A 14785-nucleotide genomic window follows, 5' to 3' on the forward strand; every position below is an offset into this window, starting at 1 on the left:
TAACATGCACGAATGGACGCTCCAATTAATTCTGTTCCCACAGAATTACTCACCGTTTCCTTGTTGAATGTTGAACAGCGAGAGGCGCTTCGTGCATTTTTAACTGCTAAGATGTTCGTGCTTTTTCCCGCTTCGACAAGAACGAACACGAAATTTTCACCCGTGATTGGTTAAAACAAACGTGTAGAACATGGATGTCAAACATAAGGCCCGCGGGCCGGATCAGGCCCGCAATGTGGTTTAATCCGGCCCGCGAGATGATTTTGTAAAGTAAAAAAAATAATAATAATAATTTGTAATGTCGGACTACAGTCGGCCACAGTCAAAATATATAGAATTTGTAACTTCACAAGCAGTCCTCAGATGAGCAATGCAACTTGTACGGGGGAATCGTCCTGATGTCATGATGTTACACACAACTTAAAGTTACGGTTTGTTTAATTATTATTATTATTATTTTTCTTAATCATAGACCAAGAAACATGTTAAATACGACACAAATTCAATTACTGGTAACACAAATAGATATGACAAGGATTAGCGTCCTTATAACGTCATTAACTGCGTCACGCAATACTTTCTGGGAACAATATATATATATATATATATATGCAAAACAGGTAGATTTAACACATCCAGGACTCAGTGTTGCCGGGTTCCATTTGCATTTTTATTATTTTTTTTAGAACAATATGATGACAGTTGAGCTCCGTTAATTTAGGGCTGGCACACAAATAGAGAAAATCAGCGTATTAGTGACGGCAATCGTTTTTAAGTTATATACCGTTATTTTACCGATGCGGCCCCCTTTGTAATATATTTTCCTTCATGCGGCCCCTGTGCTAACATGAGTTTGACACCCCTGGTGTAGAATGTCGCATCGTCCAATCAGCTTGAACTATTGTAGAGAATGTTCCGCCTTTTCCCAACAAAATTACTGTAGAGAGATTATTGCCAGGTTACCTCCCATGTTTTATCTCTTCCACCGCGCACTCCAATGGAAGCAAAACAGACCTCAGGATGGGTCCTCCACTAACACACTAATAGCTGTCAGTTGAGGGATCATTTGAATAAGGTAATTCCTTGCATCTATCAATTTTAATTATCCTCTTCGGAGCAAACTGGAGCCTATGCCAGCCAAATTTCAGGGGAAGACGGCGGGATACACCGTTGGACCGGTTGACTGTTTTTTTTCTTGAATGGAATGTGGTAGGAAACTGTAGAAACCGGATTACCCAGATAACACCCACATTCTGAGCACAAAATTGACTTTCCTCTGAAAACAATATGGCAGCACAGTGAGCAAGCAGTTAACACATTCTCTCACAGTTCTGAGGTTGGGTATTTGAATCAGTTCGAGATTTACGATGTAGAGTTTGAATATTCTCCCCATAGTGATGTGGGTTTCCTCCAGATGCTCCCACATTCCAAAAACATGGATGTTAAGGCCTCCTCACACAAATGTGATTGAACATGAGCACCTTACCAGCGGCACCAAGCAGACTAGCATCTTTTACACAACAGCCGGTAGTTGACGTTTGTACATTTTGGTCGACTGTGGGACTCAAACCCGTGTGCTCCGACTCTAAAACCCAATTGTGAGTCCTTAAAAACTGAGCTACTGCTGCTCACACTGCTCTAATGTGACAGCAATTTACCGGATTAATAAAAATGTTTTGTTCTGCAAAATTCGAATCAGTAAAACTAATTGCCAGTGGTTGGCTACTCATGAAACTAACCCTGCACACTGTAAAAGTTCAATGGCATTTGGTCATGTTGCTTGATGTTTGTCAGTCCTTAGAATGGAGAAGCACAAGACCAAAATAAATTTGAGAGATAACAGTAATACAAAAGTGGACATTTATGATGTGCGTGTTTGTGTCAGAATACAGTACATTTGTCTACTACATGGCTGTCCTATTGAAGTATTTTTTCATCCTGTAAGACACCAGACTTGTTTTATAGATTATAAATGGACTCATTAGCTGCAGTGCTCATTAGCTGCAGGCCCTAATTAGCCAAAATTGATATTGTTGCCTGACAAAGACAATGGCACTGGCAAATTGGCAATTGACCCGGTGGTCAATCTGTAAAAGGGAGACGGTGACAGCAGAACACGTAGAAGATGAGAAGAAACAGTAACAACCTCCGTCCCATGCTACCTTCAAAACAAACTTCTGTCAGCAAAATGTTTAAACATGTTAAAGAGCTGACAAAACCACCTTCATAAGACCTAAAAATTATTTTGCACATACATACAGTTGTTTGCGTAAGAGAGACTGAAGAGTTACTTCTTCCTTGAAGAAAAACTTGATATAATACTGTATTTACCTAAACTACAGTATGCTAACAATACAACCCAAATACCTACTTTAAAATACTATTTCAATGTCTTGATTCACTGGTTAGTTTTAAAAAGCGGCAAAAGATGGTCTAGATACGAGTGTTGCCAGCTTGGGGTGTCAGCCTTTGTTGAAGACAAGAGGACTAAGCAAATGGATTACTGGAAACCTGTCCTGTGGTCTGTTGAGACCAAGATAAATTAATATGGTTGAGAGGGTGACAAACGGCGGCAACCAGGTGAGGAGTACAACAACAAGTGTGTCAAGCCAACAAACTTCAATTTACTAGGTTTCAGTTCTTTTTCAATGTATATCATCTAAAAGAAACTAGGGATGTCACGATAAGGGCAATAGCGTGATATCGTGATATTAAAACTGCCACAATATCGTCGTCGTCATGTTTACAATATTTAAAAGGAAAACATCTGTTAAAAAAAAGTCAGGTTGATTTCCATTTGTGCAGTTCTAGCACCCTCTAGTGGCTAGTTTATTCGTGCATTTAATTTTCATTAGGGATGTTTTGGCCTTCTATGTTTAAAATCTATGCTAATTGTCAGATGAAGGGGAACCTACTTTGCTTGTGAAGCGATCAGTGTGTGCTTGCATTACCAAGTAAGTGCCTCAATATTGTTATTAGAGATTGTAGGTGGTTTATATGCATTGCTGTTATGCACAACAGCACAATATTGTGCTTTTTTTTAGGTATGAGCTCTCTTTTTTCTCTCTTTTTTACAATATTGTGATCTTTTTTTAAATATCGCCAAAGCCCCCACAATATCGTGATAATTATCATATCGTGACCTTCATATCGTGATAACATCGTATCGTGATGTTTGGATATCGTTACATCCCTAAGAGCAACCTCAGTCTCCTGCCCATTCTATTTAACCTCTAAATATTAATAATCTCCTCCAGACCAAAAATTCAAAAGTTTTTGTTCCGTTCATTGCAATATAGTTGCACTTGAGTCCTGGAACTGCTGACATGCATCCATGGGGGACAAAAGATGAACTGGAGTACATCAGTCACACCAACATGTATGCAACTAACAAACATACACACATTCCCTAAACTCACACCTATAGCTAGCCTGCAGCGGAGCAAAAAGGGGTGGTTGTTGATGTGAAACATCAATTTCCAGGTTAGCTGCTCAGTGTGGCTCAGGCTGGTATCAGCTGTGACCCAGCTGGGCCAGATAAGCAGCTGCAAAAAGCTGATCTGCCATCCAGCAATGCACCTCTTTGTAATGGAGAACGTGGTAATGCCTGCACACACATCAACACGCACGCACACTCGTACAAACAGAAAACTTGAAAGAATTAATTTTAATAAATAATGTGCTGTTTGAAATGTGTCCAAACAGTACATCCACCGTACAAATGACCGCTGTGGGAGGAGTGGGCTAATAAATTCATCTGATCTAAGACATTAAACGCGACAACACACTTTTGAATTCAACTAATGTACCTTGAGCACAAAACAGTGATTTTGACATTCTGAAAACTATTTAACAATCGAACATAAACTTTATTCATTCATTTGCCACTGATGTTGACAACTGTTGTTTTCTGTGCATTATTGATCATAATAATCTGGCAATGAAGCTTCGCTTTGTGCCGCTGGTGTCCTTGCTCACAGCTGATATGAATCTATAACGGCTAGCGGCGATCGAGGTTAGCTTTAATTCTGCTAGTTTAAGAATGCCGCATCTGTGGTATATTGTCAAAAAATTAATTATCTACAAACTACAGTATATTTGCTCATTCTCAACCTGTGGACAACATGACTCATGATAACTTTTTTTTTGTTTTAAATATCCGTACCAATCGGTAGAAATGTTATCGGCATTAATCAGGTAGCCTTCAGTAATGTCCATAAAAAATAGAGACAATCTTTAACAGTTGGCAGCTGAGCTGATCTGAGAAATGTGCCAAAGTAAGAGAAAAATTGTACTATTGCTTCTTGTAATCTCAACATAGAGGTTGGAGAATATTTAGTATTACTAACAGTAATAGCTGCCCTGCATTTTTTTGGGTGGCAACTGACAAATCGCTGGTAACATGGTCAAAAATTATTTGCAATAAACTACAGCAAGTCATACTTTGCACGACTACCGACTGCTTCTAAAAAGGCACATGTTGCCTCTAAAATTTGAGTATTTTGAGTATTTGAGTATTTTTTTTTTTTAATATATATATATATATATATATATATATATATATATATATATATATATATATATATATATATATATATATATATATATATATATATATTCAAAAATGTGAATCTTTTTTTAAAAAAAAATCTCAAAACTAACTGGTTGCAAAAAAAAATATATATATATATATATATATATTTTTTTTTTTTTTTTTTACTGCCATTCTTCTATTTCAAACATCAAGCTCATTTACAAAATGTAAAAAAAAAATAAAATAAAAATAAAAAAAAAATTCCGGTAAGGGTCACTCTGCTCCTAGTATTATTATTATTATTATTAGGTTTATATATATATATATATATATATATATATATATATATATATATATATATCCATCCATCCATCCATTTTCTTGACCGCTTATTCCTCACAAGGGTCGCGGGATATATATATATATATATATATATATATATATATATATATATATATATATATATATATATATATATATATATACCTAATAATAATAATAATAATAATAATAATAATAATAATAATAAAGTCAGTCTGGAAACCAGTGTTTACCAATCAACACCCTCCAGCCACTCATGACCACTCGTGTGCCGATAATGGTAATAAAGCGAGTGCTTGTCATGTTTTGGTTCCGTGTGGTTACGTTTTGTTTGGTTTTCGGTGTTTGTAGTGTTTTGTCCGGAGTTCTCCCCTTGTCTCGCCATGGTTAACCTCGTCCACCTGCGTGTGCCTTCCCTTCCCAGTATGTGGGACCAATCAGTGCCCTCAGCCTATTGTGTTTCCCAGGTGTGGCTTGTTAGTGTCTCGTTAGTGTTGGTGTATTTAGTCAGCGGTGTTTGTTCACGTGGTGTGGGAGCATTGTCTTGTCCTGTTTGCAGTCCAGTCCAGTCCAGTCCAGTCCAGTCCAGTCCAGTCCAGTCCAGTCCAGTCCAGTCCAGTCCAGTCCAAGCCAGGTCTGCCCACGTCCAAGTCAGGTCTCCCCACGTCCAGGCCAAGTCGCCCCACGTTCAGTCCAGTCATGGAGACCAGTCGGCTCACGTCCCGCCCCATCATGGCTACCTGCTTCCCCTTGCCCGATCTGGTCTGGGCGACCAGTTCGCTCACATCCCATCCAGTCTGTCCCCACATTGCCCTTCCTGTCTGTCTCCCTGCCTGGTTCCAATTGGGTCCATTTCCCCTCACCCACTCGCACCACCCATCGTGACAGTGCTGTAACAGACCTGCTAAGCAACGTGCCTATGGAAAGCCAACCCAAAATTCAATTTTAAGCACAACGGCTCAATCATGTTATCCTAAGACAAGACCGCGACAACATCAAGGCACTTTTCATACCGCAATATCTTGATACGGTGACTAACATGACATCCCTATTAGTGTCTAAAACTGAAAACATGATCTCCCATTTAATTTAGACCTTAAATTCATTTTGACCCAAGCAGATGTAAGCCGTGAGTAGAAATGTGTGAGAGCCTGATCCCTCGTGGTCAGATGTGACCACCACCAGTGTCACGTTGATGCGAGTCAGCTCAGTGATGGGCTCATTGGCAACACTGCTCACCCTGTTATAGCACCGCCTTCCCTCAGACGATTTCAATTAACTTTTAACACCCACAAAACTATTACACACACAGCCAGCGGCATTTCAACTTGCTTCTGCAGTCAAAGTAACAAACGGTGTGGTCATTACACAGGAAAATGTGAAACCACAAAAGAAGCAATGCGTGTTTCCATTTGAGAGCAGGGGTAGAGATCACTACGGTGCATCTTACACCATTCACATTAAATATTCCACAGCACATTACAAACAATACCAAATGGTGAAAATTTTTAAAGGCAGACCTGCTGTACTTTTAAATACAAACACTTTGGAATGCATGTGATAAATAGCAAACTGATTATGACAACCAGTCGAAAAGGAGGAGGAGAGTCATGGCTGGTCACGGTCTTTTTTGTTTGCCCTATAATTCAAACCTGAAGTGACACATGGGAGGCAGGTAAGCTCTGCTGAAGTATCCAGTGCAAAAACCCGACCATCGGATATTTATTACAGCCGTAACCGATTCTTTCTAATATTGCATACAAAATTGCTTACTGAAGCACAAAGTAACTATTTGCAGTTTTGATCAATTTCTACACAGAAAATGTTTTTAATTCAGAAAGACCAAGATGTATGGTAGTTAATAATAATAATAATAATAATAATAATGATGATAATAATAATAATAATAAAAATAATAATAATAATAATAATAATAATAATTTGACAGATTAGTAGTCTGACAAAAATGACATTTTAAATATGGACAAAAAATATACTTAGGTGCAAAGTAAATGCTCTTAGTCTTGAATATATTTCATTTTTCATATTACATTTCTCAATGCACGGAACAATAAGTGCAAGACCACATTGTGTGCATTTTTTTTTCCCTCACAAAAGTAAACTCAATAAAAAAATTTATATTTCTGAAATAGGCCTACTATGTATTTCTTGCTTGTTGTTCCAAAATTACTTGGCCTACTCACATGGTGCAAGCATAAATAAGCATGTCGGCCAGCTAATAATAATAATAATAATAATAATAATTTTGAAAACCCCAAAATTCAACAAAAACGACGAATAACCCTCAAATATAAATTTCCCAAAAATTGGGGGTTTGCTGTCCCCCGAGACAACAAACAAAGAAAACAACTTTAAAAAAAAAAAAAAAAAAAAAAAAAAAAAAAAAAAGTCAGTGAATGATGCCGGACCGCCAGGTTCCACTGTAGTAGAGTAAACATACTGTATATATAATCCCCCCCACAAAAATACTTTTTTTTTATTTTTTATTTTTTTTATTTTAAATAATAAAGGGTCCATTCAGAGTGTGGTCAACAAGGGTATTCAGGGGCCCATCCCTGTTCTAGTGTGTAAATATTTTGTATCCGAAGAAGTAGTCCTAATGTAAATATTTTCCCAAGGCGCCAACCAATTTACTCTTGCAGAGTGGCCTTCTAACAGATTTGATTCTGTTGCAATTTCAGGTGACCACAGTCCTTGTTCTGACGCATTCCTTTCTATTGATCGCCTGCTATTTGAGGCAAGTGGCCACACCACAGTGATTGAAATAAAAGTTTCCTTCATCACTGTCATATGTGGTTTCTTTCTGGGGATCTGATGAGTCTCGCGAAGAACTGATGATAGTTTAAAATTAGGCTAAATAATTCGCAACTTTACACATGAGTTATTTGCTGTATTGGTCTGCTGGACATGTTAAGTCCGAAAAATGTAGAAGTGGTCCTAAACTGCTCCATGAAAATTGCCCTGAGATAACTTGTATTGTGACTTCAATGGAATATGGAGAATGCTGAGCCTCGAGATGTTTCATTATGACACTAACGAATCACGTGCGGGGAGAATCTTGCGCACCCTTATGATGGATGATGTGTTTGCAGAAGCCGCTGAGCTATGCGCCCCATTATTCCTGGGAAAGAAATGGATGAGCAAGGTATGGGGTAGAGATAAGAGATGATTGACTAAACCAAAACAGAGGTCCCTCATCAGTGGCAGTCAGCTGACATTTTAGCGCAGCTATTGTGGGACAGCCAAATGACAGTCGAGCGCTGCATCAGGAAGTAAGAAGATGTGTGAATCCTTTTAAGTGAGGTAGGCAAGAAAAAGTAGCAGTCATTAAGAATATCTCCCGGATATGTTGGGACTCAATCTCCTGCAGAGATCAGGTAGTTCAACCCTCCACAGGGATGGATACTTGCCTTCTGCAGCTGATAGATAGGATTTGTAAAGGTAAGAAACATGCAGACAGAGACGCAGCTGCTGTGATTCTCATAGCTCATCCACCAACTCCAACTCACAAACGGTGACAGATAGAGCAGAAGCTGGCAGAAATACTGAGGACACACACATCTCATGCCAATTTGACTAAATGAGAGCTGAATGTGGGAGCGTAAACAGACTTCTGCACTGGCCTGCGTAACCAATATCTAGAGCATGTACTCGGCAAGAATAGATGGCCCTGGATGCCGGCCAGAATCCCAGAAAAAGTGAATCCGCTCAAAAAGTAGCTTTTGCCTTCTTCTCCTGACTCCTCCTCTTTACCTTGATTACCCTTTTAGTTTATCACAGCTCATTCTGTTTGATCTCTGGTTTTATATGCAGTTCAGCTTTAGATTACCTGATCTGTGGAAGCAGACAGGCGGAAAAGTCTTGGGTAAAGTCTGTCTTCTATAAAGCATCATTTCACATTCACGCTGATTTTGATAAGACAACACTCAAAATCTGGAACAACAGAGACCACAGGCATCTTGTAATAATATTGTGGTGGCTACTACAAACACTCAGCACTTGCTTGCTTTATATTCATCCTTTGAAAAAAGATCGCTTCAGAGATCAACTAACATACAGTGCTTATTAGGGGTGTGCCAAAAAATCGATTCATAAAAGAATCGAGATTCTCATTTATTAATCAAATCGAATCGATATTAATATCCAAAAATCGATTTTATTTAAATTAGAAATGAAGAAGAAGGGGAAAAGGCAGTCGTTGCCCACATGCTGTTTTTGTGGAAAAAGGCACTGACAATACAAAAATAATAAATGTTTAAATAAAAACAAAAAAAAGAAAAAAAGACGCTTTAATTTCTCTATTTGTCATTTTGTCTTGCAAAGCAGACTGGAGTAGATCATGACAATGTTGTGCATATCTGTAAATTGAAGCAGAAATCATTTGTCAATCAAATAATTTTGAATCGAAAATCGTTTGAATCGAGAATCGAAAATCGATTCTGAATCGAATCGTAGACCCAAAAATCGTAATTGAATCGAAACGTGAGACAGTCAAAGATTCACAGCCCTCGTGCTTATAACTAATAATAATGAACAATATTAACCAACCATGCTTTCACTGCAGTCACCAATGTAGCAAAAAGCAAAAAATACAAATTTTAAGCAGGATAAATTTCTTCAAACACATGACCGCTACTGAGAGTCCACTAAGTAAATACTTTATTACATTTTTGTAGCTCCCAGGAAACTAATGAGAATGAATCAACATGAGCCAAGTAAAATATCATCAACCAGGGCTGTAGTACTAATATCCATATTTTTTTTGTTTGTTTGTTTGTTATTTGGGTTGTTTTTTTTTGTCTCGACCTTGACTCGGACTCATTGGCATTTGGCTTGGTCTTGCCTCGGACTCGACCAATAGAATCGCAGAATATTTTTATCACGCTTTCTTACTAGAGCGAAGAGATTAGTGACCAGTCAAATGAAGTAAAATAAATAAATAAAATAAAATCAATAAAAAAATAAATAAAAAAAACTTGCACAGACAATTGACCAGAAAACAACCTGATCATCACACAAAATGGTTCAACTACTTTGCATTACCTCCCTATACAAGAAAGTGGTTTTATTCTCTCCTAATTGAAACAGATCGGAGATATGGCGTAAATTAATATAAGAGACTTTTGATAAGGGCTGTTAATTGTTTCAATTATTTGTCTTGGTAAGCATAATGGATTTTGTGGGGAGTTCACCTAACCGCATATTACTTCTGTTATTCAAATACACCAGTGTTAATCTTTTCTTGTCAAATATCCTAAGTAGTCTCACTAATCAATAAACACCTCCTGATAATTATGCAGACATGGCTGTATATATAGTGAATATGGAGTGTATCCAATTTATGATTTATTTAGTATTTTTGGCATACTAAATAAATAAATTTGGCTTACTTCAACAAAACCATTTAAGTGTCAGGTAAAGTTTAGGACAAAGAAAATGGTAAACATTCTAACGAGCATTCAGCTACTAACAACAGGAGATTGCTCTACTGATTTGTTTAAAGTGCAGAATGCTGCACAATCAATATATATTGAAGGAGAAAGCTGAGGAGGAGCGTTGGAGAGTGTTGACAAGCCATAGTTAAAAAGTTGCGTAGCTGACAGCAGGGAATTGGCTGCAGCAAGAATAGACACACATTATAAACATGTTCCTTCCTTGGGGCTACTTGCACCTCCTTAATCATTCTTGAATTAGGTAATTACATTTGCAGGCATTTACAGTGACAGTAGGAGCTTTTGAAGGAGCAGAGTGAGCGTATGGGATGAAAATGAAACATATTTTCGGATTACAATTTTTGCTGGTGTCATGCATCTTGAAACAGAAAAAAAATATCATCTTGTCATGAATAAGCCGAAATTCTCTCTCTCTTCTGTGCTATTTCCGCTTAACGATTTAAAAAGTGAATTTCCTATTCTCAATAAATTGTGATTCAATAAATCAAAACTTTCCAATTGAATCTCATGAACTTTATCTTCATTAGGAATTCAACAATAGATGCTGACCTACCAATCCATTATTGGATTGAAGTATCTTATTTCAAACAAATATAGTCTTCTCCCTGAAAGTTGCTGCAATTACCGTGCTCAAAAGACAGCTTAATCTGCAGGATCAGGGGGAAGAAATGAGAGCATTTAATCAAAGTGTTCCTCACGTCTAATTACGGAATACAAACTCATGACACATCGCGACGCTATCAATCTGCCACTGTATACCAGTGAATGATCACACTGCCTACACTTGATAAAATTTACACAGATTTGGTTGTTCTTGGTGTTACTGACATCCAATTGCTCTTTACAAATTCACAGTAAAACCCATTGAACAAAAGTGCCGAAAGATCACAGGAGTGTAATTACACAAAAGTAAACCAGGACAACTATTCTGCAGATGACACTCGCTATGGCTCTTGTGAAGGGATCAATAATTAGCAATGCATATATTTAATTTAAAAATAAAAACAACAACCTGCGATTAGCCAACAAAAACCCGTACGGATTTGACCAATGACAAGAGTCAGCCCTTCTCGAAGTGTCACCCAAGGTGACATTTTCTTATAGGCCACACAGACAACATGGGTGACAAATTATGACCTGCAGTGCACTAATTTGAAAGAAATTATCAGCATGGAAATTGAACTTTGTTGTTAACAATGCACATAAACCTTATGTTGTTACATCGCCAATGAGAATGAGTCAAACAAACTGCAGAGTAACTGGAGCGGCTGTGGAAATCTGATCATTGTTCTCTTGTCAGGCCGTTTCTCTTCCAAGCAGTCAGACATGTACTGAACACTTTTAAGGTGTTTCAAGTTATGTAAAATAATGACCAGGCAGGTAGGTGCAATGTGACTATTAATCAAACCACCCCCATTGAAACTTGACATTTTTTATTTTTGCACAATCTCCCACTCAGCTGAGAAATAGAAACGTTTTTAATGTGCTACAACTGTTTAAAAAAACAAAAAAAAACACTTACTGTTTATTTTACAGATTTTTTTTCTGTATTTTTAAAATATTTAATTTACAAAAATAGCCTGCAATTTTACATATTAAATGCAAAATAACATGAAATCACTATAACTGAAAAAAAAAAAATATATTTCTGTTCTTTACAAATTAAAAAAAAAAAAAAAACATTAAAAATATACATTTATTGTTCAAATAAGTTCACAAATTAATCTTAGTTTCACAAATATGTGTCTGTTATTTAAGGGATTAAACTGCATAATGCAACTTTAAAACTAAAAAAAAAAAAAAAAAAAAGGCATAATTTAAAATTTTTAATTTTATGACAAATTCTTTGGTAATTGACTATATATTTTTTTAATTGAAAATAACTACAATTACAATAATGTCCTAGAAGGTAACATTCATTGACTTTGTATTAACATTTATTTTGAAAGGACATCTAAAGAGCAAAGAATTGGACTTGCAGCACTACCAACTAAGTATACATTTCATTTTAGTGATCTCAACTTCCTAAAAACAACGGCGGCGTGGCTCAGTGGTAGAGTGGTCATCTAAATGTTTCTAATTAAGCATTTTTTAAATTAAAATAATGCAAATTTTGTTAAAATTACAACTACAAATTGTATTTTAATTATGGGGAAAAAAAATTGTTTTTATGATAAGTAATTTTTTGTTATTTCACTGTATTTTTTGGATGATGCTGATGCCTCAGATGCTGTTTTATTTTTAACATTTTTTTCTTACAGTATACCTTTTCAAATCAAGAGCGAGAACAATGTCAACATCGAAACAGCTACCAGACCACTGTATAAGTTGCTTGATAGTGACTTATCTAGAGTTCTGACTGTGAGGAAGTGTACGGGTTGGACATATTACACCCTCCGGGCATTTGCTTGTGTGCTTGTGCATGGCTTCACGTGTTTATGTATTGGTGGGCCTCCTGGACGAGGACATCTGCTGAGCTAATAAACAATAATCTTGACAAACAGTCACTGTCCAATCTCTCGGCCCACCCTCATCATCACACCGCTGAAGAATCTATCACAGGCTGGGCCAGGGACATGACTGACAGAGCTTTGGACCACTGGAATGTACTGTGCTGGAGCACAGCCCAGCTGCTAGAGGACACAATGATTCATGGTCAGAGGGCAACCCAGACGGAGCGGTTCGGGAAATAAGCAGCACCCAACAACACAGCCCGACCCTTTATTGATACACAAGCTGGAAAAAATGATGGCCCTCTGCCAAAACCTGACATTGCTTTAGGGTTATTATGATGATGATGTACTGTTGCCTCACGCAGCAACTATGCCCTTCCCTGGCTACAAAAGTGAACAGACAACTAAGATGATGATGATAAACATGATGAGAGCAAAGGTGTACAGAGTGGTTGCAATAATAATGAAGACGTGGTTGTTATTTCTTACACTCAAAAAGTCCTTCAAGTAGACTCCAATGCTTTGATAAGCAAGCCCACTGTTTTAAAGAGTGTAGTAATGTGACAAAAAAGAAAAACTTGCCCTTGAGATCAATCTAATATAAAAGACTTCCTGGCCTTTGACACATCAGCAGATGATGAGAGTCCCGACATCACCAAATTGCTCTGTCAATCACCACAACCAGAGGAACGACATCAAATAATGTGAGAAGGAATAGAAAAGTATCACGGAGGAATCTCAGATGCGTGTGATTGTTTACCCGAATAGCTACGGCACAATACATTCGGTATAAAAATATAAAAATACTGTATTAAGATCATCACCAATATCCATATCATTGTCTGAAAAATCTGACTACCCAGGATTATGGCAGTAAAAATTGAAATCTATTTCTGCCCTCAGTCACATAAAAACCTACACAGAAAATCATCCGGGTAGAAGACAGCCACTGCGATCACTGTCACTTCTTATTTTGCCGGCCCTTTGCTTGTTTTCTTACTCACTTTATGTTCACAATACTCGGAGGAGAGATGACAAAGATTGCTTTACTGTACTTTCTTCAAACATTGTACAGTTTCACATGATATAGAGCATAGTGACAGCGCACACAGACTCACCAACAGGCATATCTTCATAGATGAGAAGGTACGTTGAGAAGAAGTAGTTCAGGAAACGTGGCGGCTGGTTCGATCCTGCGAGGCAGAGGAAAGCAAACAACATTTCCATTATAGCCTGAAACCTTGTGATGGAAGCTTTGTTTTCTTTAACATTATATCTCACTGTTTATCAAGTATTAGCTAATGCTAATTAACTAATGTTAAGTATTAGGTAGCCCCTTCAGACACAATTTTTTTCTGCTGGGTAAAATCGATTTATTTTTGCTGATTTTGACACTTTACCCACATAAGAACAACATGGAAATGTTTTTGGGGGTTATATCCTGTTTTTAGTTGTTATAGTGAACACTAGGATAATATGGCTATAACGTGTTACGTGCAACATTTTTAGTATGAACATGCTGCAAATCAACAAGCAATAGTGATTGGTTATGTAAGATCCAATCATGAACCAGAAGTGTTGAAGGTTAATGTTAGCAGCAAAAACAAGCGCTTATGTGCATGTCCATAAACGCCAAAACACCACATCATTCATCAAGACTGAGTCTGCCATGTCATCGTTGTGATGAGAGAATTTGAGCATATTTGCGACCAGAAAATTAAATAAGTTTGTTTTTATTGCATTGCTTTACTTTTACTTTGTATAAAATCCTAAAAAATGTTCTAATTTAAAACGTCAAATTGTGAAACATAATGTCCATTATGCTTCTTTTATGCTACATAAGTAATTGATCAAACTAATTGTTTTGTTTGTTTTGCTTCTGTCCTTGTGCCTTAATAAAGTTAAAGACTAACTTCCTCAAGAGCCTCTGTTCTGCCTGTTCTCGACGTTTCCTTCCTCCAGCACACCTGATTCAATGATTAGGGTAGTTAACAGACTTCTAC

The 14785-nt window shown here is 37.2% G+C and overlaps 1 protein-coding gene across 1 annotated transcript in view; it reads right to left on the reverse strand.

Moving 5' to 3' along the window:
• The window catches only part of cdh23 (cadherin-related 23), a 175308-nt gene that overhangs the window by 143789 nt on the left and 16734 nt on the right, over window positions 1-14785 (reverse strand). The window contains exon 3 of the mRNA XM_077495780.1: window positions 13901-13975. Within this exon, the coding sequence (XP_077351906.1) occupies window positions 13901-13975 (75 nt within the window). The remainder of the gene's footprint in view (window positions 1-13900; window positions 13976-14785) is intronic.

The sequence above is a fragment of the Festucalex cinctus genome, chromosome 14 (assembly GCF_051991245.1).
Source record: "Festucalex cinctus isolate MCC-2025b chromosome 14, RoL_Fcin_1.0, whole genome shotgun sequence".
NCBI classification, from domain to species: domain Eukaryota; kingdom Metazoa; phylum Chordata; class Actinopteri; order Syngnathiformes; family Syngnathidae; genus Festucalex; species Festucalex cinctus.